Source organism: Ictidomys tridecemlineatus, chromosome 10, assembly GCF_052094955.1.
Source record: "Ictidomys tridecemlineatus isolate mIctTri1 chromosome 10, mIctTri1.hap1, whole genome shotgun sequence".
Taxonomy (NCBI): Eukaryota; Metazoa; Chordata; class Mammalia; order Rodentia; family Sciuridae; genus Ictidomys; species Ictidomys tridecemlineatus.
The window spans coordinates 55,069,191-55,093,698 of record NC_135486.1 but is presented as its reverse complement, the minus strand read 5'-3'; the positions used below and the strand labels follow the sequence as shown (position 1 = coordinate 55,093,698).

General features: G+C 34.4%; 1 protein-coding gene across 1 annotated transcript in view; it reads left to right on the top strand.

Annotated features, from left to right (window-relative positions):
- Nucleotides 1-24,508, top strand: part of Catspere (catsper channel auxiliary subunit epsilon) — a 152,673-nt gene that overhangs the window by 14,479 nt on the left and 113,686 nt on the right. Inside the window, exons 3-6 of the mRNA XM_078024680.1 lie at nt 4,047-4,120; nt 4,457-4,530; nt 6,299-6,362; nt 13,394-13,418. Coding sequence (XP_077880806.1) covers nt 4,047-4,120; nt 4,457-4,530; nt 6,299-6,362; nt 13,394-13,418 — 237 coding nt within the window. The remainder of the gene's footprint in view (nt 1-4,046; nt 4,121-4,456; nt 4,531-6,298; nt 6,363-13,393; nt 13,419-24,508) is intronic.

Below are 24,508 nucleotides of genomic sequence, written 5' to 3'. Positions count from 1 at the left end.
TATTCACTTATATTGCATCATCCATTATAGTATTATTGCATTTCAGAAAAAAAAATTCCCTTGGTACCAGTGTATTATTATTTTAATATGCTTCCAGATTCCATTGTTAGCATTTTATTGAAGATTCTTTTATCAGTATTTACCAGAGATTACTCCATAGCAGTGATGCCATTGAAATTGTGGAAAATTTTTTGTTGTGTGAGTCTATCCCATCTTTTGCAGGATAACTTGCTTCCCTTGTTCCCAAACACAAAATGACAGGAAAACCCCCATTCATTGTGTAACCTAACACACTCCTCCATATTTCCGAATACTGGCGAGGCAAAGCAGAATTCAGTTAGTATGCAAAGTGTAGCATACTGTTTAGTACCTACTTGGAATTGTCAGTGCCTGTGCTGTACAATTTATTAAATACTTGGAATTGTTTTCCCTGCCTTCAAGGGGGAGTATGTAGCAGTCAAGGATCAATGTGGACAGCAGCAAGCACTCTTTTTGCAGGCAGAAACTGATGGATAGATAAAATGTGGAAGAGCTATGTAATGGAATATTATTGATTAATAAAAATAAAGTGCTGACACGTGCTCCATCATAGATGAATCTTAAAAACTTTTTACTAAGAGAAATAAGTCAGTTACAAAGAACTACTACACATTGCATGACTTCGTTTGTATGAAATGTCTAGAATAGGAAAATCTATAGACAGTCACTTGGTGATTACCTAGGGCTGGGAGTTAGGGGTTGGGCAGTAACCTCAACCCAGTATCACCAAATAGCTCTTGGTATTCAAATTTCCAATTGTTTTGCAAATTTCATTTTTGCTTGCTTATGTATATCTGGATCCAGATAAAGGATATACACCATGCATAGTTTGTATATATCCTTAGGTCCTTTTGTAAACAGGCAAATTTATTGAAATTTTATACAGAATAACATTTATTTATGTTAAGCTTAGAGTTTGATGAGTTTTGAAATGCCTACAATTGCATAATCACAACAGTAATAAAGGTACAGAATGTTTACATCTCCCCCAGAAGTTCCCTCAGGCTCTTTGCAGTGAGGCCACAACCTCTCCCACCCCAGCTACTGGCAATCACTGTCTTCCTGTTCCTGTAGTTTTCCCTTTTCTAGATCATCAAACATAGATGAAATTGTATAATAGTCTTTTTTGAGTCAGTTTTCTTTTCACTTAGCCTAGTGCTTTCAGATTCATTCATAATGTTACATAAGAGTACTTCATTCCTTTTTATTGTTGAGTAATATTCCTTTGCCTTTGTGGGTCACTAATTTAGGCCTTTTTCCCTCAACTTTAGCTTGTCTGCTTTCTCTTTGCTTCCTTATACTGATTTCACCTGAATCTGCTGAATTTTGGTCACTTATTTCAACCAACTTTTGGGATATCAAGAGATACCTTGTCATTGAGTTCTCTTATTGATGCTGTCCAGTGATTTTCTCTCTTTTTTTTTTTTTGGTCAATTTTTTTATTGATTGTATTGATTGTTCAAAACATTACAGAGCTCATGATATATCATCTTTCATACATTTGACTCAATTGGGTTTTGAACTCCCATTTTTACCCCAAATACAGATTGCAGAATCACATCTGTTACACACTCACATTTTTACATAATGGCATATTAGTAACTGTTGTATTCTGTTACCTTTCCTATCCCCTACTATCCCCCCTCCCTTCCCCTCCCATCTTCCCTCTCTACCTCCTCTGCTGTTGTTCAATTCTCTCCCTTTTTTCCCCTCCCCCTTGCCCCTCACAACCTCTTATAATTTTGTGTATCATTGAAGGTCCTTTCTATGTTTATAGGGAAGTTTGAGTATATTGAAAAAACACATCACCACTGTCCTTTCTCAATGTTCTTTCCATTGTTTCTTTCCTTCTTCTCCTCTTTCTCCTCCTCCTCTTCTTTCTTCTTCTTCTGGTAGTGCTGGGTGCTCTACTACTGAGCTATATTTCCAGTCCCTTTTTATTTTTTATTTTGAGACAGGGTCTCACTAAGTTGCTGAGACTGGCCTCAAACTTGTGATCCTCCTGCCTCATCCTCCCAAGTAACTGGGATTATACTTGTGTGCTACCACACCCAGCTTCCCTGGTTTTCTAACTTCCTATTTTTTCCTCATTCCTTTCATTTTTTTGACATTTTCTTTCTTGTTGTTTCTTAAATTTTCATCTTACACTGAAAACTGAGTTTATTCACTTTCAAACTATCTTATTTCTTCTGAATACGTTTAAGGTGTTTAAGGCTCTACGTCTCCTCCTGGAGACTCCTTAGACTCACATATCACAAGTTTTGATAATATCAAATGTGTTTATTTACAAATATTTTGTAAATTATTGTTATGTCTTCTTCCATGAATCATTTAGAAATACAGGAGTTTGTTGTTGTTGTTGTTGTTGTTGGTTTGGTTTGTTGTTCCTTTAAGATAACAAATATCCTAGGATTTTTTTCTGGCTAACTTTATGAGAAATTTTCATTAATATAAAAAGGCATGGTATATGAAAAAATGATCCATTGAGATTAGTTAAGATCTTCTTTTATAAATATGATCAATTTGGTAAATGCTCTATGTGAAATTGAAAAGTATGTGCACATTTTATCTTGGTTAATTTTAGGAATGTATATATTTTAAACAAATGTATCACGGCCCTTGTTAATGATGTTTTTCTAGTCTGTGAGTATCTTTTTTTTCAGCTTATCTATAGTTTGAGGAAAATATATAAAAAACCTACCACTATACTAATGACTAAATTTTTCTCCTAGTAATTCTATCAAATTTTGTCTTATATATTTCAAAATTATTTTCTATCTTCTGATTGATTTTTCTCTTTTTTCTTATACATTGCCATTAAATCTGTAACATCAAGTCTATGAAACAGTTGATATTATAATCCCATATTACAAATTAGGAAACAATTAATATTGACATACGCATGTGACCATAATTTTTGTGTAATAAAGATAAGAGCGTGAGCTAGGGTTCCAGCTCTAGCTAAACACTACCATACCAATGCTGAGCCTAAGACTAACAATGTCAGAAAGTATCTCGCTATATTTCAGAAGGTGAAAGAAAGAATTTGTGAAAGAAAGAATTATAAACAAAAGAACTGAAAGGCAAGGTACCTAAACTGGTCAGGATTACTCCAGGAGAACTGGGCTGGAATGAAGTAATGACACAAAGACAGAGAAACACCTTTTTCTTTGGGTTCTGCGATGGCCTCTCTGACCCAGCTCCCACCAAGGAGGCAAGGCAGGCAAGAAAGAGGGGGAGCACCTCAAACCGGGGTTTTACTAATGGGGGGAGCTAATCCATGGAACATTCTATCCAAAAAAAAGGTCAGAAGGGTAGGATTACAACTAACAGATGGGTGTAATTCAACCCCATCTGGTAACGCTCACTCCCAGAGCTACACGTGTCTTATCTGAGCAGAGGTAAAGTCCAGTTGCATTGCAGGGTGCAATACCAATCCAGTACCTCTTTACTTAGAACTTAAAGGGGTGTACATAGCTCCTGAACAGGGTGGCCTCTGACAGCAAGGTGAAAAATAGCTGCAGAAATAAGGAGAAGGTAACCAGTGAAGTTATTATGGTCACTGATGATGTGTAAATAACAGGACCTCAGAATGAAATGAGATTTGTTTTTTAAGTAAAGGATTGTGTCTTTCTTACCCTTTTTTAATCCCCAGAATCTGTCAGCCTGCTCCTAGCTGCTTAATAAGTAAAATAAAATTAAGTGTACTAGGGATGGGAATATAGCTCCATAATAGAGTACTTACTTAGCATAAGCCAGGTCCTGAGTTCAATCCCAAATACCCACTCCCAAGTTAAAAGTTTATAGACTTGGGGGAGACTCCCGAAAAGTCCCAGGAAGTTACTTTTCCTTTGTAATACTACTTTGTACAATTTTAAAGCAATTGAATTTTAGTTATTCTACCTTTAAATAACAAGGTCTGAGAATATTGAACCCTACAACCAAACACTGAGGTGTGAACATTTTGAAGCTCATTTTTCATTTGAACTCTGTAATTTTCTTTACAGATTAAGTTAGAGTATGAAGGAATATATTTTTCTGAGTGGAATGTGCCAGAAGATTGTCAGATTGAAAATAAAAAGTAAGACTTTTACTGTGAATGTAAATTCATATATGTATTTACACTTTAAAAAGCATTCATAGCCACACTGTGGCATGTGCTTGTAATCCCAGCAACTCAGGAGGCTGAGGCAGGAGAATTGCCAGCTCAAGATCAGCCTTGGCAATTTAGCAAGACTCTGTCTCAAAAAAAAAAAAAAAAAAAAAAGGAGAGAGAGAGAGAAAATTTTTGCTATATTTAAAATTTTCTCTTAGCATTCAACTGAAGATTTTAGGGTTAAAAAAAAACAGTGAGGCAATTTTTACTCAACTTGTTTGCATCTGTTATTTCTTCTTTCCTATTCTTTTTAAACACTAGATCACCCGTGACAGAACTGCGTTGTACTTCTCCTGGTTCTTATATTATACAACCAATTGTTACAGGCCCAGTAAGTTGATTTTAATGATAACTTATTGACACTTGAATAATCATAACTGTTTTGTTTTATTTTTCTTTTGAGTTTTTCAACCAAATTTGTCTGTTTTAAATAATATTAAATAAGAGAAAAATTTAAAAATTATTGTTGATATGTCATTAATTTTTAGATATATCTCATTTCAAATAATAAGTTATGAAATGGTATCTGATTTTACCTTGTTTATGGGGATAGGAATTAAACCAGGGTCTCAGGCCTGCTAGGCAAGTGCTGTACCACTGAGCTACAATCCCAATACCTACATTAGCCTTTTTTATTAATAACAATTATAAAGTCCATAGGCAGCACCTTAAGATAACAGTACTCTCAAATCAATGAGTCTTATGTCATGCACTCTTGTGGCAATACCCAGGATTGAAAGGAATTTCTAGCAGACTTGTTTAATATTCTACTGCATTTTCTTTAATTCAAGAAAGCATACGTAAATGCAAATGAAAGAGAATGATGTCAACTCTTCTCTAGTTTACCAGGTAAAATGTTTACAAAGTGAAGCATTATAAGGCATTGGCACTTTAATGATTAGTAACAAAGTACTGGCCACATTATCTGACAGCTGATGTGCCCACACAAGTATATCTGAATCTACTTGACAAAACCTGCTTTTACTTTGGGATTTAAGACTTCTCTTTAATTAATTAACTTTTTTTCAAGATACAAGTAGACAGAATGCTGTGGGAGTGGCCAGCTGAATATTTTTCATTTTTCAATCCCTAGAGAGTGGACAATATTTGTATTTGTCTTTTTGAGTCTTTAAGTAAATGTACCAGTTTTAAGAACACAATTCATGAAGAAGTAAAGGGCTCCTCTCCCTTTTATGTTGTAAGCCCATATGTTTTAGTCAGCTTTTATATCACTGTGACCAAAACACCCAACAAGAACAACTTAGAAAAAGGTCAAGTTTATTTGAGGCTTGCAGTTTCAGAGATCTCAGTCCGTAGAAGGATAGCCCCATTGCCCTGGGCCGACGGAGTCAGAACATCACGGGGGAAGGGTGCAACTGAGGGAAGATGCTCTCCTCATGGCAGCAAGGAAGCAAAGAGAAAGAGAAGGGGCCCCGGGGAAGATGCACCCTTCCAGTGCATACCCACCCACTCCAGCCACGCACCACCTGCTTCGAGTTCCATTCAAACTAGAATGGGCAGATGAGGTCACAGCTATCATAATCTAATCATTTCATCTCTAAATACTGCTAGGAGGCCTCTCAGAGCACCAAATAAATGTGCAATGTTGTGTAACAATATGCATACACCCATTCATGTAGGAAGATCTGTGTCATTTATGTGTTTGAGTGTCATTTGATTCTGTAACCCAGCTAAGGAGATATATCAAACTTTTGAAATGTACTCAAAAGCACTGAGTTTTAACAACCAAAAGCATTTCCAGGTATTGTAAAATGTCCCCTGGGGAGTAAAATCACCTGAGAACTTTTGAGCCAGGAAATTAATTGAATTATATATCAATAAGAAAGAAAAATACAATAATAATAATGTCTTTTAATTTGTCATTCATGATAGTAAATTCTTAATTACAGGGAGTAACTAGAGAATTGAGCTAGAATCATATGTATATTTATCCTGTTCTGAAATTTACTTATTCATCTTTATCTGTTCTTAGAGAAGTAATTTAGTTCCTCTATGACTTTTATGCCAATGTTCATAAGTGTATTTATTTTAAAGTTAACTTAGTACATTCTAGTTTCTTCTGCATTTTCTTTTAGGAAAAAGAAGAAAAACGCTATTTGACAGTGGATTCTTCTAATATTTGTTTTCTGTGGTATTATACAGTTATGTAAGTAATGCCATTTGAAATACAAAGAATTAATGCTTTTAGAGTATTAGCTTCAGCGTTTAATTAATCACAATTGCATTGCCTCTATTAAGGTTTTCATACAAACTTTCATCTACCCACATCTTGGTTGCCAAAGTAAATACTGAACAATAAATAATGAAAATACCAACAGTAACCACTATTTGAACACAACTATGTCTACATGTTCATACTTACGTACATTGTCTTTCTCAACTTTTATAATAACCATAAAATGGTTATTGCAAGCACTATTTTCTTTAACTGATAAGAAAACATAAGATAAGTTAAATGATTTGAACAAAAATACAAAACTATATATCTAACAAAAAGGCTCTCTTTGTCTTGTGTAACTCTTAAAATTATTTTTTAGGGGGTACTGGGGATTGAACTCAGGGGCAATCAACACTGAGCCACATCCCCAGCCCTATTTTGTATTTTATTTGGAGCCAGAGTTTTACTGAGTTGTTTTGCACTCACTATTGCTGAGGCTGCTTTTAAATACTCGATCCTCCTGTCTCAGCCTGTCAGGCTACTGGGATTACAGGCATATGCCACACTTGGCCTTCAAATTAATTTTAATGTGAGTGAATGAATATAACTAAGAAAGCAAAGCATGTAAGAATACATAATTAGGGCTGGGGATGTGGCTCAAGTGGACGCCCGCTCACCTGGCATGCGTGGGGCACTGAGTTGGATCCTCAGCACCACATTAAAAATAAAATAAAGATGTTGTGTCCTAAAAAATAAATATTAAAAACTTTTCTCTCTCTCTCTCTCTCTCTCTCTCTCTCTCTCTCTCTCTCTTTCTCTAAAAAAAGAATACATAATTAACTGTATTGTAAAATTAATCATTAAGTTAAAAAAAGTGTTCATAAATCAGAACATAGTCGAGGCACTATTACAAGCAGTCTTGCATCCCTTTGATGAACCCCACTTGATCATGGTGCACTATCTTTTTAATATGTTTTTGTATGTGATTTGCCTATATTAAGAATTGTTGCTTCTATGTCCATCAGGGATATTGGTCTGAAGTTTTCTTTCCTTGATGTGTCTTTTTCTGGTTTTGGTATCAGAATGACACTAGCTTTCTAGAATGAGTTTGGAAGGGTTTTCCTTCTTTTTCTTTCTTTCTTTCTTTCTTTCTTTCTTTCTTTCTTTCTTTCTTCCTTCCTTTCTTCCTTTCTTTCTGTTTGTTTTGTTTTGTGATACTGGGGATTGAACTCTCAGGGGCAAATGGCCACTGAGTCACATCCCTAGGCCTATTTTGTATTTTATTTAGAGACAGGGTCTGACTAAGTTGCTTGTTACCTCGCTTTTGCTGAGGATGGCTTTAAACTTGCAATCCTCCTGCCTCAGCCTCCTGAACCGTTGGTTTACCGGCATATACCACTGTGCCTGGTGGTTCCCTCCTTTTCTATTTTCTGGGACAATTTGAAGAGGATTAGTGTTAGTTCTTCTTTCTGGTAGAACTAAGCGGAGAACCTGTTTGGTTCTGGGCTTTCCTTTATTGGTAAGCTTTTGATGGCATCTTCTATTTTATTGCTTGAAACTGATAAAATTTTCTATGTCCTCTTGATTCAATTTGGGTAGGTCATATGTCACTAGAAATTTGTTGATTTCTTCAGATTTTCTATTGTATTAGAGTATAATAGTTTCTGTTTATCATCTGTGTTTCAGTAGTCTCCATCATGATATTTGCCGCAGCCCGGCTGCAGCAGAATAAGGGGGGGGGGGTGACGAACAACTTGTGTACGTTGATACAGCAGGAGTAGGAGCCCTTTATTGTAGGACAACAGAGCTATTTATACATTTTCCACAGCTTATCTTAATTAGCATAAACTAGATACATCAGTCAACCAATAAGGAATCTCCACACTTAATGGCTCCCTTTTGTTACTTCTCAAACCACTCCCTCTGGCATTTTGCCAGGCACCATCCAGACTTGTTTACCAACTCTAACATTCCCCTGGCAAAATACCAGGTGTTATTTTGACTTGTTTACAGACCTTAACAGATATTTACTTTTTCATCATGAATTTTAATAATTTGAGTTTTCACTTTTTCTCTTTATAGGCTTGGTGAATTTTTATTAACTTTATTATTTTTTCAAAGAATCAACTTTTTTGTTTGTCCATGTTTAAGTGTTTTTATTTTTGCTTTAATTTCATTGATAGCAGCTGATTTTAAGTATTTTCTGTCTCCTACTTCTTTTGGTGTTGATTTGTTCTTTTTTTCCTAGTAAAATGAATGAAAAAATTGTTGCAGCTCTTTCTGTACATGGGAATTTTACTTCTAGCTCCTAATACGCTCCCAGGGCTTTGAGATTATAATGTTAGGTTATTTATTTGTTGACTTTCTATCTTTTCTAGTGAATGAGCTCAGTGCATTGAACTTTCCTCTTAGAACTGCCTTCAAAGTGTCGCAGAGATTTTAATATGTTGTACTACTATTTACCTTTAAATAATTTTTTATTTCATTCCTAATTTTTCTGCTATCCATTGGTCATTCTTAAGTCTTCAGGTGGTAAAGTAGATTATATTTTTTATTTTATATTGATTTTTAATTTCATTCCATTGTCATCTGATAGAATGCAAGGTATTATTTTGTATTTGCTTAGAGTTGCTCTGTGGCCTGAGATATGGTCTATTTTAGAGTAGGATCTGTGTGCTGTGGAGAAGAAAGTGTATTCAGTCATTGGTGGATGAAATATTCAATACATATTAGTTAAGTCTAAATTATTAATTGTATTTTTTTAGTTCTATAGTTTCTTCATTTAGTTTTTGTTTGGTGGATCTAACCAGTGGTGAGAGCAGTGTGTTAAACTCACCCAGTATTATTGTGTTGTGGTCTATTGGTATGTCATGCAGCGTGGATTTTGCAGGCCTGTACTGCAGGCCAAACGAGGGTTTTCCCAGGAATTGGCTCCCTCACCTGCCAGGTCTGGCACTGTAGTGGCAAAACTGTTCTTTCCTCTTCCCTCTGCACAGAGCTGGTAGAGATGGAGCTTCTTTCCCTCAGAAGACAAGGATATTGCGCAGCAACTCTTGATCTCTAAACTTTCCATACCCAGACATGCCTCAGGCCTCCTAAAAGTGCAAAATCCTTTAATTCCCTTTTCTCTCCTCTTTACTCACAGAGGGACCACTCTGGCTGGTACCTCCAGCCATGGCAGCAGCGGTGGCACTGAGGATGTCTTCCTCATCCAATCTCTTAGGTCCCTGATCTGCTTTGAGCTTCCAGCATTAAATTCAAGTAAAGTTCTTCCCCATTTTTTTCCCATTCACCTAGCTTTCTGAGAAGCTGCCAGTCTGTTTTCTTGGTTGCACGCCGTGGAGCCACCGGGAAAGCAACCTTCTCTATTCCACCATCATGAAAATCCCCTACTCTTCAGTTTTCTTGTAATGCCTGGTTTTTGTATTAAGATGATATTGGCCTCATAGAATGATTTAGAAAGTATTCCCTCTACTTCTATTTTCTGAAAAAGATTATAGATAATTGGTGTAATTTTCCCATTGTTTGATACAGTTTTCCAGAGAACTAATTTATACCTGGAATTTTTTTTGTTTAAATTTTTTAAGGTAATTAGTTATTGATTCAAAATTTTTAGTAGATATATTATTCACATGACTTTCTTCTGTGAGTTTTGGCAGATGGTGTCTTTCAGGGAATTAGTGGATTTCATCAAATTTATGGGCAAGTTGTTAAGGGTATTTCTCACTTTTGCTGAGGCTGGCTTTGAACTCAGAATCCTCCTGCCTCAGCCTCCCAAGCCACTAGCTATGTGTCATATTTTTTTACACCACTACTAAAATGTTTTAGCTATTATACCTTGGTGGTATATTTTTTCTATCAGGTATTATTGTGATGCCGTCTGCTTTTTTCTTTTTGCTCAAAATAACTTTGAATACTAGGGGTCTTTTGTGGGTTTTCTATGAATTTTAGGATTGTTTTTATATTTCTGTGAACAATGCCATTGGTATTTTAATGGGAATTGCATTGTTTATGTAAATTGCTTTGGGTAATATGGACATTTGGACTATCAATTCTTCCTATCCATAAAGATGGAATGTCTTTATATCTTGTGTGTTTGTGTCCTCTTCAATTTCTTTCAGCAACGCTTTGTAATTCTCATTGTAGATATCATGCATTTGTGTCTAAAACTCTTTAACTCCTAAAACTTTATGACCCAGAAGCAAACACCATTCCATACTATTCTGCCGCTTCTGTATCTCTTCATCCTGATGCCAAATGAAAATATAGGATCTTTTCCAAAAACAGGGGAAAACACTGTTTAAAGTATTAAATGTAGATCTTATTCTTCAATAGTCACTTTTATTACCTGTCATGATTTTTTTTTATTTGCAATATAATGTCATGTTGCTTGGACATGGTAATACTCATGGGCCCAATGCAGACCTTTTACTCACCTGGTGATTCAGCATGGGCATGGCCCACCAGCTGCCAGCTTCCTACCAGTTTCTCCTCTCCATAGATCCATATATCACACCCAGAACAATGGTGGCATCTGAAAAATCAAGCCAGGTATGACATAATGAGAGCCCCCAAGATTAGCACAACCTCTGCACTGAAATATGCTAGATACCTGAATTGGAGGTGCCCAAGAAGCTCACTCCTGCAATGATGAGGGCTCCATCAGCCACTACATGGTACTACCAGCCAGAAATGGGACAGCTGCTTCCATGTCTTAATCCAGGATGCTGCAGAGAACATATCCCTTGTACTAATCATTCCCACACCAGATGTGCCCAGAGTTCACACATCTAGACCCTTACCAAAGTCAAAAGTAAAAGCAAGATTGGGGAGGGGGACAAGAAGGGAGAAGAGGATGGCCAGTCAGGACCCAAAATGCCAAAGCATGGAGGAATGAGTGTCACAGAAGCTGTCCCAAAGAGGCAGAGAGGCAGCAGGAGGTAGGACTGTGAATGAGCCAAAGCTCCAAAACCCCAACTCATGCTCCATTGTTCTGTCATACTTATTTAGAAAATACAAGTTTAAAGATGAATTTACTAAAATTCTAAGACAAACAATGCAGAGCACAGGGTCCTTCTGAGCACTGTGTCTTTTGGGGGGGGGCTCTCTAAACCCACTGACTCTGTTTGCCCACAAACCAGAATTCCTGGAACAAGTATCATGTTAGTATCTTAACTTTCTTGCTTTCTTTACCCACCCCCACCTCAGGGTTAGAATACAGAATAGGAAGGGAGAATAATTCAGGGGGTCATTCTTGTCTGTCATCTTTCATAATTTCACTGAAATTTTTGTTTTGTTTTTTGTTGCTGTTGTTTTGTTTTATTTTGTTTTTTGTTTTGGGGGGTTTTGTTTTTTGTTTGTTTGTTTTTTGTTGGTTTGGTTTGGTTTGGTACCAGGGATTGAACCCAGGGGTGCTTAACCACCGAGCCACATTCCCAGCCCTTTTTTAAGTTTTGAGACCAGGTCTTGATGAGTGGCTTAGAGTCTCACTAAGTTGCTGAGGCTGAAAAGTTGCTGAAATTGTGATCCTCCTGCCTCAGCCTCCTAAGCAGCTGGAATTACAAGCAGTGCTCCCAGCTTCACTGTGAAGCTTTATCACTCTGTTTCACTACTGTCTACCTATCTATTTAAATTGCTTTAGCAAAGTCAACGAAGTCAATTGCCAAGGTTAATAGGACTTTTTTTCCCTCTTACTGTTTAACTTCTATACCACATCTAATATTGCATTCATTTCTTCTTGAAACTCTTTCATTCCTTCATTCATTCTATACCACTATTTTTATTTCTATGTTAATTCTTTCCCAGTCTCCACCCCCATTTGGTGTGTTTTTATCATCTGTTCTTAAATGTCAGGTTAATCCAGGATTCTCTCCTTTGCTTTCCTCTCACTCTACACTTGAGATCTGTGTACCAACTCAAGAAAACCAATAAGACTGATACAGATACAGCAGAATGCAGCTGTTTTTCCTCTCACGGTAGGAATAAGATTGTTCAGTTAATCATCCACTGATACTGACTCCCTCTCTACAAGGTTACGAAGCTACTTTTATTACCTAAATATTTCTCTTTCTGCCTTCAAATTTTCCTTTCCAGATGCACTGGTAATTCATTCAGCGGCCTACTTCTTTCTTCCTGCACCTTTGACAAGTAGCATTGCACAAAGCAGATCATATCAGTTCTGGAGCCAGGGATCTTTTTAATCAACCTTGAACTTTGTTGAGTCCTGGGCACAGTACACTGGCCAAGATTTATAGTACTTATTTTCAGTAATTCTCTACCATATTTGGCTAGATATATGAACTATTATGATCGTTATACAGTCTCAGAAACTAACTACAGGGGCTGGGGTCATAGCACTTGCCTACCACGTGAGGCACTGTGTTTGATCCTCAGCACCTCATAAATAAATTGTGTCCGTCTACAACTAAAAAAAATTAAAAAGAAACTATCTGAATATTGGTTTGCTGATTCTAAAATATTTTCGTTTTTGTTTTATTCATAATAAGATATTTGGTACTGTGTCATGATCAGAAAATGGAAGAGGTATATTGAATTTCAGAGGTTATTTGATAAAAATAGACACAGATAACTTTTAAGTGAAAAAACACTTCTTAAACAGCATACAACTAAGTATACAAATGAATATTGTTCCTTTAGGACTGATGAGTGACATAAATTACAACATGAATGTGAAATAAAAATATCAAAATTTTAATGAAGATTAACCATGCAATTTTGATTACATGAACTTGTAGTATTGTTAAGAAAACATACAGATTAAAGCTCCTTAGTCTTATGCAATGACAAATGGGTCACTTAATACATTGATATACAAATAGATATATGTAGGGTTTTTTGTTTGTTTGTTTGTTGGCTTGTTATATTTAGCCTATTTATATATTTGCAATGGCATATAAATAGAATATTCAAAGGTTTAGAAACATGTATTGGAAGTAGAACATCCAAATTAATATTAAATATGCTGCTTACTAACATATGTTCCTTCTTTTTCCCAACAGTAATTTATTTCATAATTTAACCCAGGTAAAAGATTTTTTAAATGTTTTATATCTATCATATATTGCTAATATATTGTTTCCTTCTTATCTTTCAAATCTATCAGATGAGAAATTTTCCAAAGTGATTTTGTGATAAACTTTGCTTATAGCAGTGGTAAATAATGTATGTTTTGAGTACTCTTAGAAGGTACCATAAGATCAGTTTTAGAGAGTCCCTAAGGTCTACCCTTTTCCAACTATGTATCTGTGTGAAGGTGGATTTTTTTTTCTAATATACTTCCAGCAAAACAATATATACTAAACAGCAAAAGCTGAGATAGTCATCCAGTTATCTTCTACTAGTATCAATAATAAAGAGATTTCAAAAATATTAAATAGCTATGTTTCTTTATTTTGGAAAATACAACTATTTTTTCATAAAAAATGTTAGCTTCAATATAATAGGCTTATCAGAGTTTTAAAAATTAGTCTTTAAATATTCTCTTTTTAAATTTGTAACATGGTATATGCTGATAAATCAAACACACAGAAAACAAAAGTGTTGCAGGATTCTCAACTATTTTTAAGAGTACAAAGGGTGCTGTCGCTTAGTAGTAGAGCCACTTGCCAAGCAAGTGTGAGGCCTGGGTTCAATCCCTAGCACCAAAACAAAAAAACAAAAAAAGATTATAGAGAAAGAAGGAGTCATGAGATCAAAAATATTTTAAACTCTGGAATAGAGAATGATTCAAAATATAAGTACAATGGAGAGATACATTCAAAATTTTAGAAATTGAAATAGGGTGATAATATTTAGAAATTTAAAGTTAATATTTTAATTTTCTAAAAGCAATGATTTACTGGAAAGAGGAGATAATAAAAAGGTAATGAACTCCCTACAGCAGATACAGATGGCTGAGTAAGCAGAGGTGTCCCTCGGTACTCCTACCCCATATCCCATTGATGTTATTGCACTGATTTTTAAGCCTATACTCATAACAATGTTCAAAAGCAAGAAAGAATACTAGTGTTGAATACAGAAGTTTAAGATAGAAAACAGAGAGGAACTTTCAAAAGAGGAATCTATGTTGCAGATCCAAACAATATGTCATTGAGAACACATAGAATTGCCTGGAGAAAGAATATGTATGTTTGTGTAAGGGCTAGTAAACATGTACAGACCTTTACATTGATACAGATGCAAATGGATGTATAGAACTTAAAAGGATGGATGTCCTGGTTTTATAGCCCAAGAGATTTAAAATCCCAGAACCCAGAAATAAATGCAAAAATGACTTTGCAAATAGTAAAATATAGAGCTCAAGCAAAAGTGATTGAAAAATCTATTTCTCTAAGAATATGCAAGATTCTCAGAGAAAATGGGTGTACAGAACTTAAAAGGAAGAAAAGGCATCTCCTGGTTGTTGGAAATAATTAAGGTACCCAAAGCTAGAGCTCTGAGACTGAATCCTGAGCTGAGAACAAAATACAAGCCCTCCTGCATAAGGAATGACATTTTAATGTGTATATCAGAACAAGAAGTGAAACCTCTGGACCATAAGAGAAAGTGGAACTGAAACTAATTTCCTTATAAGAAGTTGGGATTTACAAAAGGCTAGTAAAATGGAGCCTGATAAGCTCTACTGATTGGCTTAGATTAACTGCAAATAATTGATACTTCTCTTTGGGCTATAAATAGACAAGGCATTGTCATAACTATACAAAATACAGAAATTGAAAGCTAATCCATTAAAATGTCTTAAGCTGACAAAGAGTGTGTCTAAAAATCAAAAGTCAATACAGCACACTGGATACAGTTGAAAAGAGTAGAGAATTAGTGATTTGAAATGGGAACCATGCAGAATACAGCACCTAAAAGGTGAAAAAATAGAAAGTACCTAAAGAAAATTTGAGGCATAGAGAATAGGTTGATACAGGTCAACATACATAAAATAGGAATTTCAAAAAAGGAAGAAAGGAATTGAAGACAGTACTGAGAGAGATAAGGCTAGTAACATGTACAGACCTTTACATTGATACAGGTGCAAATGGGTGTACAGAACTTAAAAGGAAGAACAGGCATCTCCTGGTTGTTGGAAATAATTAAGGTACTCAAAGCTCAAGTTCTGAGGCCGAATCCTGAGCTGAGAACAAAATACAAGCCCTCCTGCATAAGGAGTGACATTTTAATGTGTATATCAGAATAGGAAGTGGAGAATAGTAATGGAGAATCTTCCACAACTGAAAATATGATTTCTAAGACTGAAAAACTAAAATGCTCAATGCAACAGATAAAATTGAGCACATAAACTATATAATATGCAAGTAAATCTAATCTAAATAAGCCTTGAGAAAACATTTAATATCTTTTTAAAGCAAAACACTAGTCAACAAAACAATGGAAAATAGAGGGGGATTTTAGGTTGAAGCTATCTAGGCACTTATAAACCCACATGATAATTATATTGATTGACTTTAGCCTATATTAAATATGCAATGTAAAAATTTAAGGTTGTGCATTAAAGTAATAGAAATAAATACACAAAGCCCAACGTAGTGGCACGTATCTGTAATCCTTGCTATTCAGGAGGGTGAGGCAGGAAGATCACGTTTGAGGCTAGCCTAAGTAAATTTTGAGACCCTATCTCAAAAATAAAATAAATAGAGCTGGGAATTGTAGTTCCTTAGTAGAGGACAAGGCCCCAAGTTAAATCCCCTGAACAATAAGAAATGGAGAAAAGAAAAAAATTATACAATTCCTAAAAAATAATGCTCTGGAAGAAGTAAGAAAACATCATCAATCCAAGAGAAGGCAATAAAAAAGAAAAATGAACTGAAGGGAAATTTAAAAAAACAAACAGGAACACTAAATAAAATTTAAGAAATCATTTTAATTAAATCACTAATCAATAATCAGTGTGATTGAATTAAACACACCTTGTAAATGACAAAAATCTTTATGTATCTTATTTTTGTAAAAGTTACATGAAGATTAACAAAAGTTGAACAGAAAAGAATGGAAACATGTTAATACTGTTAAAACTGGATGACAATATGAATATGAAACAGATATATGGGTATAGCTCAGTGATTAAGTGCTTTGTAAGTATGTGGGAGGCTCTAGGTTCATTTCTTAGCAACACACATACACGCTCACACAATAAATAGGTATAAATAAGGGAATTACTTCATGAAAAAGGAAATCTCAAAAGTAGGTAAATAATTTAATTCATATTTTATTCACCTAAAAATAGAGTCTCACCCAATCATAAAGATGAAAGTTCCCCTAATTCATTTTCAGACTTCAACACAACTTTAATAACAAAAGTAAGCAATGAAAAGGGAGGAAGGAAGAGAGAGAAAAAAGAAAGAAACTGGATAAATACACTTATATATATATGAACAAAAATTCAACAGAAAATATTAATAAATGGAATCCAGCAATGTAACAAAAGAATAACTTGAAAAGCACCAGTATCTGCCAAGAATGCAACATTGATACCACATCAGAAAAACTGACAATTCATTTCATCAACATAATAAGAAAATAAATGATCACATTAATAAATTAATTAATAAATTCCTAATGAAAACACTAAATTAAATAGTTATACAAAGCCTAATAAAAAATTTACTTCCCAGATAGTTACCAATGATTATTATAAATTGTGAAATACTTATAATTCAATTAAAATCAGGAAATGGATATACTTACTAGCATTGTTATTTAATATCTCAGCAAATTAGGAACCAATAGGAATTTCCTTACATGATAACTGCCATCTGTGATTACCTGTAATGAATCTAGGATGATTGAAACATTGTCTTCGAAGATTGGGAAAAAGGCAAGGATTTTCTTCTCACCAATTTATTCAGCATCGTAGTGGAAACTATTCAGTACAACAAAGCAATAAAAATATACATTTATGCAGATTGGTAAAGGAAGTAAAACTGTCTTTATTTGTATATGATCTGTCTACATATGCAGAAAATTCTAAGACATCTATCAAAACACAAAACAAACAAACAAACAAAAAACCCTACTAAAATTTAAAAGTAAGTTTCAGATCGTTGCAGGGTTCAAAATGTACAAAAATCAATGGTATTTTTATATACTAGCCATAAACAATGGAAAATAACATTTTAAAATACCATGTATGTTAGCATCAAAATACGTTAAATACTTTGAGAAATTTTAACAATGTATGTTTCTGATCTGTTGACTGAAAAATATGAAACATTACTAGGAAAAATTATGGAAGACTTAAATAAATGTTTACAGATCTTAGGACAGAGACTCAATGTTATTAAATGTCAGTTGTCTCCTCAAATTCATTTATAGAGTCAATGCAATCCTAAACAAAATCCACCAAAAGTTTTCTTGTAGAAAATGATGAATGGATTAAAATATTTATATGGAAAAGCAGAGGGTTTGGACTAGCCAAAAAAAAAAAAAAAAACACCTTTAGGGAAGAACAATGTTGGAGAGTTTACCTCATTTCAATAATCAGATAGAGGTAATGGCATAAGGTTAAATAAATGTATTAATGGAATAGAAAAGGAATTATAGAACTATACATACATGGTCAATTGATTTTTTTAAGTTATAGCAAAATGTGTACAAAATAAAATTTACCATGGGAGAGGGTGCTCTTTTTCCCTCTATCCTTTTGTTCTCAGCTGGATTCTCCATATTAAAAAAAGAAAGAAAGAAAAAAAAAGACAGATTACCATAAGTTTCACATAACAAGTGAGACTTCATAAGGTAATGAGAAGTCCCAAAGGAACTATTAAATTTAAATGATTTTATCATTGGTTTGATGAAAAGTGAGGAATTATGCAGAAATTGGATAAGGCCAAGGGTAGGAACTAAGGGTCATAAACTGGGGGAAATGTAGTAAGTTTGTTTGTTCCTAGATGGTCCTTCTCATTGTATAGGTGAGCAGGGAAGCCGGGAACCCTTTCAACAAGTTTCAGTTCTATGCCACTCCATCCAGAAATTTGGCAAGCAACACAAAAGAAGGAAGAGTTTAATGACCCTAACCCTGGTTCTGAGGGATGCTTAACCCAAGAATAAATGAAAATAAAGGAAGTCTGGCATAAGCAATGAAATTCATCCTTATCTCATTTTGACAACCTCAGTGGAGAAAATCATATTTTATTAAAAATATTTTTTAAGAGAGAGAGAGAATTTTTTAATATTTATTTTTTAGTTTTCAGTGGACACAACATCTTTATTTTTTATTATTATTATTTTTATGTGGTGCTAAGGATCGAATCCAGCGCCCTGCACATGCCAGGCGAGTGCACTACCGTTTGAGCCACATCCCCAGCCCAAGAATTTTTTTTGTTCTTATATTTGCTTATTTGTTTGTGTATATACATATAAAGATACTTAGTTTTCCTTTTTATCATTGCTCCTTTTTGTTGTCCATTTTATTTTGCTTTTTGAGTGTTAGTGGGTTTTTTGTGCTTCTGATTTTTTGTTTGTTTGTTTGTTACTTTCACTCCTATCTTTTTCCTCTTAATAGCTAAGTCTTTCTTATTCTCTCTTTATTTTTCCTCCTTCCTTATACCTTTACTTGTTACCTATCTTCTGCTTTCTCTCTTTTCAACTCTTCAATATTCTGAATTTTATTTTGTGTTCCTTCCCCCATCCTTTCTTCTTAGTAAACTGTATTTTACTACATTTTAAAACTATTTAGTTTATATAAATTCAGCCCCCACCATTCATGTTGCAATAATTAGTATTGTAGACGTCATAGTTGACATGGTATTTACTTTAATGCTAGATCAATTTTTTTAGTTTTTGTTCATTTCTGAACCCAGTATTATTGGTTTTGTGGTGCTTGGTGTCATGGATGCCAATAAATATGTATTGGCATCCATATTTAGATAAGCCCCTGCTTATCTATTTCAATGCTTGTCTATTGCTCACTGCTGTTGTTGCTGTAGTTTATTCCCCCTTTTCTGTGAGGTGCTGGGAAACTAGGATGACACTAAAAGTTCATGGGATACATACTTTGCTGCTAAGCTACACAGAACACCTCACTCTCCACACAACCTAATGCTGCTCAAACTCCAGCAATATTTAAAACAAAAAATAAGAAAGACAAAAACCCCAAGCCAATGACCAGGCCCAAGTCAGAATGTTAGAGAGGGGCCTCAGTTCCCAGTCATGGACATTCTCTGTTACAGCAACAGCAAAGAAAAATAACACAAAGACTGTGGATATCACACCTATGAGGGCCCTCAAATTATGTTGCTCCCAAACCCTAAGAGCATACAGAGTTATCAATTCTAGAAGATCAATCACAGAAACTGTACCCCATATGCCTTGCTCTATACAGCACAACTGCCTGACCTACTAGAAGGACCCCATTTTGTGAGATCTGCAGAGAAAGTGGGATCTGCAAGATGTAACAACTGTATCCAAGTACATTTATCACTAAATAAATTGTTTCCCCTGGGGCAGGGAAACAATACTATGAAATTCTCTGGAAATACATTCAACAATTCACAATAAGCTAGTGTCTCAAAAAACTTTGCCAAGAGAAAACTGTGCCCTAAGAGGGCCCTTGCATAAAAATGGAATACTATCCCAGTAGGCACAAATTTTAACAAAGGAATATAAGAAATATTAAAAAACAAGGTAGCATTCATAATTCACCAGCAACTTACTGCATACATATTGAAGTTGATGAAATACTGGATAAATAATTCAAAAGACTAATTATAATAAAGATTAATGACTCCAAAAAAAACCATTTTAGAACAAAAAGAAAGTCTTAGAAATACAAAAAAAAAATTAGAGATAATTCCTTGCATCCTATCAGATCACAATGCAATGAAATTAGAAATCAATAACAATAACAAAAAGCCACTTTAACACATAGAGAGTAAGTAATACACCTTTGAATGAGGACTGGATCATAGAGGAAATCAGGGGAAACAAAACATTATTTGAAACAAGTACGAACAGAGATACAATGTACCAAAAGCTTTAGGACAGTATGAAGGCAGTTCTAAGAGGAAAGTTTATACCATTGAAAACCTACATTTAAAAATATATATATATTCAGAAAGATCCCAAGTATACAATCTAATGTTACTCCTCAAGGCCCTAGAAAAGCAAAATCAACACAAAGGATCAATGAAACAAAGAGTTGGTTCTTTGAAAAGATAACATTGATAAGCCATTAATCAAACTAACCAAAAGAGAGAAAAAACTAAATCAACAAAATTAGAGATGAAAAAAAAAAAAAGAAAAATCAACAGAGATACCTCTAAAATTCAGAGAATCATTAGGAACTATTTTGAAAATTTATACTCCAATAAGCTGTAAAACCTAGAAGAAATTGACACATTTATAGACACATATGACCTATGCAAAGTGAACTAAGAGAATATAGAAAATTTAAATGACCAATCTCAAGCAATGGGATTAAAGTGATATAGAAAACCTTCCCATAAGGGAAAATACCAGGACCAGATGGATTCTCAGTTGAGTTCTCCCAAACCTTTAAAGAAGAACTGATGCCAACATTCCTCAAATTATTCCATAAAAGAAAAAGGGAGGGCCTGTGGTTGTGGCTTAGTGGTAGAGAGCTTACCTAGTATGTGTGAGTCACTGGGTTTGACTCTCAGCACCACATTTTAAAAATGAAGATATTGTGTCTATTTACAACTAAAAATATTGAGGGGGGGGGTAATGCTACCAAATTTATTAGCTACTATCACCCAATAACAAAACCAAAGACACACCAAAGGAAAGAAACTGAAGACCAATGTGTGTGTGATGAACATAGATGCAAAAATCCTTCATAAAATATTAGTAAGCCATGTTCAAAAACACATTAAGAAGATAATATAACAAAATCAAGTTAGTTTCATCCAAGGGATTCAAGTTGGGTTCATCATGGAAATCAATAAATATAATTCACCAAATGTAAATAGAATTAAGAACAAGAATCACATGTTCATCTCAATAGATGCAGAAAAAAAGCCTTCAACAAAATATAGCACGCAGTTGGAAATACTAAGGAAAATAGGGATTAAAAGAAACTGCCTCAACATCATAATGGCTACATGCAACAAGTCCAAAGCCAACATTATACTGAATGGAAAAATCCTGAGAGCATTGTTTTTTTATTCATTTCTGAACCAAATATTTCTGTTTTTGTGGTGCTTGGTGCTTGGTGTCATGGATGCCATATATCAGGGACAAGAGCAGGTTGTACATTCTCTCCTATTTAATATAGTTATTGAAATTCTAGCCAGAGCAACCAGGCAAGAGAGGGAAATTAAAGGGATACAAAGAGGAAAACAAGAAGTCAAATTATCTCTGTTTATAACATGATTCTATATCTAGAAAAAAAAACCCTCTGCCAGAAGACTTGTACAGCTGATAAACAAGTTTAACAATGTGACAGAACATAGCTCAATATACATGAATTCAATAGTTTTTCTATACCTCTATAATGAATCTGATGATCAAGAAATCAAAAAAATAATTCCATTCACAATGACCTCAAAAAAATACTAGGGAATAAATCTAACCATGGAGATGAATGACCTCTACAATGAAAACTACAGAACGCTAAAGAAATAGAATATGACCTTAGAAGACAGAAAGACCTCCCATGTCCTTGGATAGGCAGAATCAATATTGTCAAAATGGCCATAGTAACCAAAACAATATACAGTTTCAATGTAATTCCTATCAAAATACCAATGGCATTCTTCACAAAACTAGAAAAATCAGCCCCAAAGTTCATAAGGAAGAATAAAAGAACCAGAATAGACAAAGAAATACTGAGCAACAAGAGCAAAACTGGAAGGCTTACCATGTATGGTCTTTAGAGGCAAAAACATGATGGTATTAACATCAAAAAGATATGAGAACCAATGCAATAGAAGACAGAAACCTATATAGATACAATCATCTGATACTTGACAAAGGTGCCAAAAACATGTTGGAGGAAAGGTAGTCTTTTAAACAAATGGTGTTAGGAAAACACCATTTCACCCTTATGTGAAAGACTTAAACTAGATCCCTATATCCTGGTACAAAAGTCAACTCAGAGTGGATCAAAGACCTATGAATTAGACCAGAAACTTTGCAACTGCTGCTAGAAGGAAACATAGGCTCAACACTTGAACATGTTGGTACTGTGACAAATCAACTTTTTAAATAAGACCACTACAACTCAAGAAATAAAACAAAGAATCAATAAATGGGATGCTGTCAAATTTAAAAGTTCTGCACAGCAAAGGAAACAATTAAGTGCATGAAAAGAGAGTTTACAAACTGGGGGAAAATCTTTGCCAGCTATTCTTCACACAGGGGATTATTATACAAAAACTATGAAAAACTCAAGAAATTTAGCACCAAACAAATAAATAACCCAAACAATAAATGGGCAAATGATGTTAACAGAAATCTCTCAAAAGGATAAACACAAATATATTTTAAAATGTTCAACATCCCTGGTATTATTGAGTTCTATAGTTTCTTTATTAAACTTTTGTTTGGAAGATCTACCCAGTGGTGAGAAAGGTGTGCTATAGTCACCCAAGATTATTGTGTTGTGGTCAATTTGACTCTTGAACTTGAGAAGAATTTTGTTTGATGAACATAGCTGCACCATTTTTTGAGGCATATATATTTATGATTATTATGTCTTGTTGGTGTATGATTCCCTTGAGCAGTATGTAATGTCCATCTTTGTCCCTTTTGATTAATTTTGGCTTTAAGTCTACTTTATTTGATATGAGGATGGAAATCCCTGCTTGCTTTCGCAGTCCATGTAAGTGGTATGATTTTTCCCAACCTTTCACCTTCAGTCTGTGTATGTCTTTTTCTATCAGATGAGTCTCCTGTAGGCAGCATATTATTGGATCATTTTTTAAAATCCAGTCTACTAGCCTATGCCTTTTTATTGGTGAGTTTAAGCCATGAATATTAGGGTTATTATTGAGACATGGTTTGTATGTCCAGCCATATTTCTTTATTTTTGTTATTTAACTTGACTTGATTTTCTTCTTTGATTAGTTTTTCCTTTAGGGTACTACCTCCCTCCACTGGTTTTCATTGTTGTTTTTTGTTTCTTCTTCATGGAATATTTTGCCAAGGATGTTTTCTAGCTATAAATTCTTTTTTAACTTCTGTTTATTATGGAAGGTCTTTATTTCATCTTCAAATCTAAAGTGTAATTTTGCTGGATACAAGATTCTTGGTTGCCACCCATTTTCTTTCAGAGCTTGATATATGTTGTTCCAGGATCTTCTCTAGCTTTCAGGATCTGAAAAATCTGTGCTGAAAAATCTGCCATTATCCTAATTGGTTTTCCCCTGTATGTAATTTGATTCCTTTCTCGTGTGGCTTTTAAAATTCTTTCCTTATTTTTTATGTTGGGCATTTTAATTATAATGTGCCTTGATGTGGATCTGTTGTGATTTTGTACATTCTGAATCCTATAAATTTCTTGAATTTAGATTTCCAATTCATTTTTCATGTTTAAAAAATTTTCTGATATTTCATTTAATAGATTGTTCATTCCTTTGGTTTGGACCTCTATGCCTTCCTGTATCCCAATAACTCTTAAATTTTTATGCTTTTTATGCTATCCCATATTTCTTGAATGTTCTGCTCGTGGTTTCTTATCATTATCACTGTGTGTCTATGTTCTTTTCAAGATTATATATTTTATCATCATTGTCTGATGTCCTATCTTCCAAGTGGTTTACTCTGTTGGTGATGCTTTCATTTAAGCTTTTGATTTGGTTTATTGTTTCTTTCATTTCAAGGATTTCTGTTTGGATTTTTTTTTTTTTTTTTTTTTTTTAGAATTTCTATCTCCCTGTTGAGGTGATCTTTTGCTTCCTGTATTTGTTTATGTAGCTCCTTGTCAAAGTGATCTTTCACTGCTTGTATTTGCTTTCTTATATCTTCCTTGAGTTCACAGGACATTTTAACCATGTACATCCTGAACTCCTTCTCTGTCATTTCCTCTGTTGTGGCTGCCAATGATTCTAATGATATGGTGATTTGATTTGTTTGGGGCACTTTCTTCCCTTGTCTTTTCATGTTGCTTGTGTGTCTTCCTTTCCAGCTCTGTGGGTTTGGGATGTTAT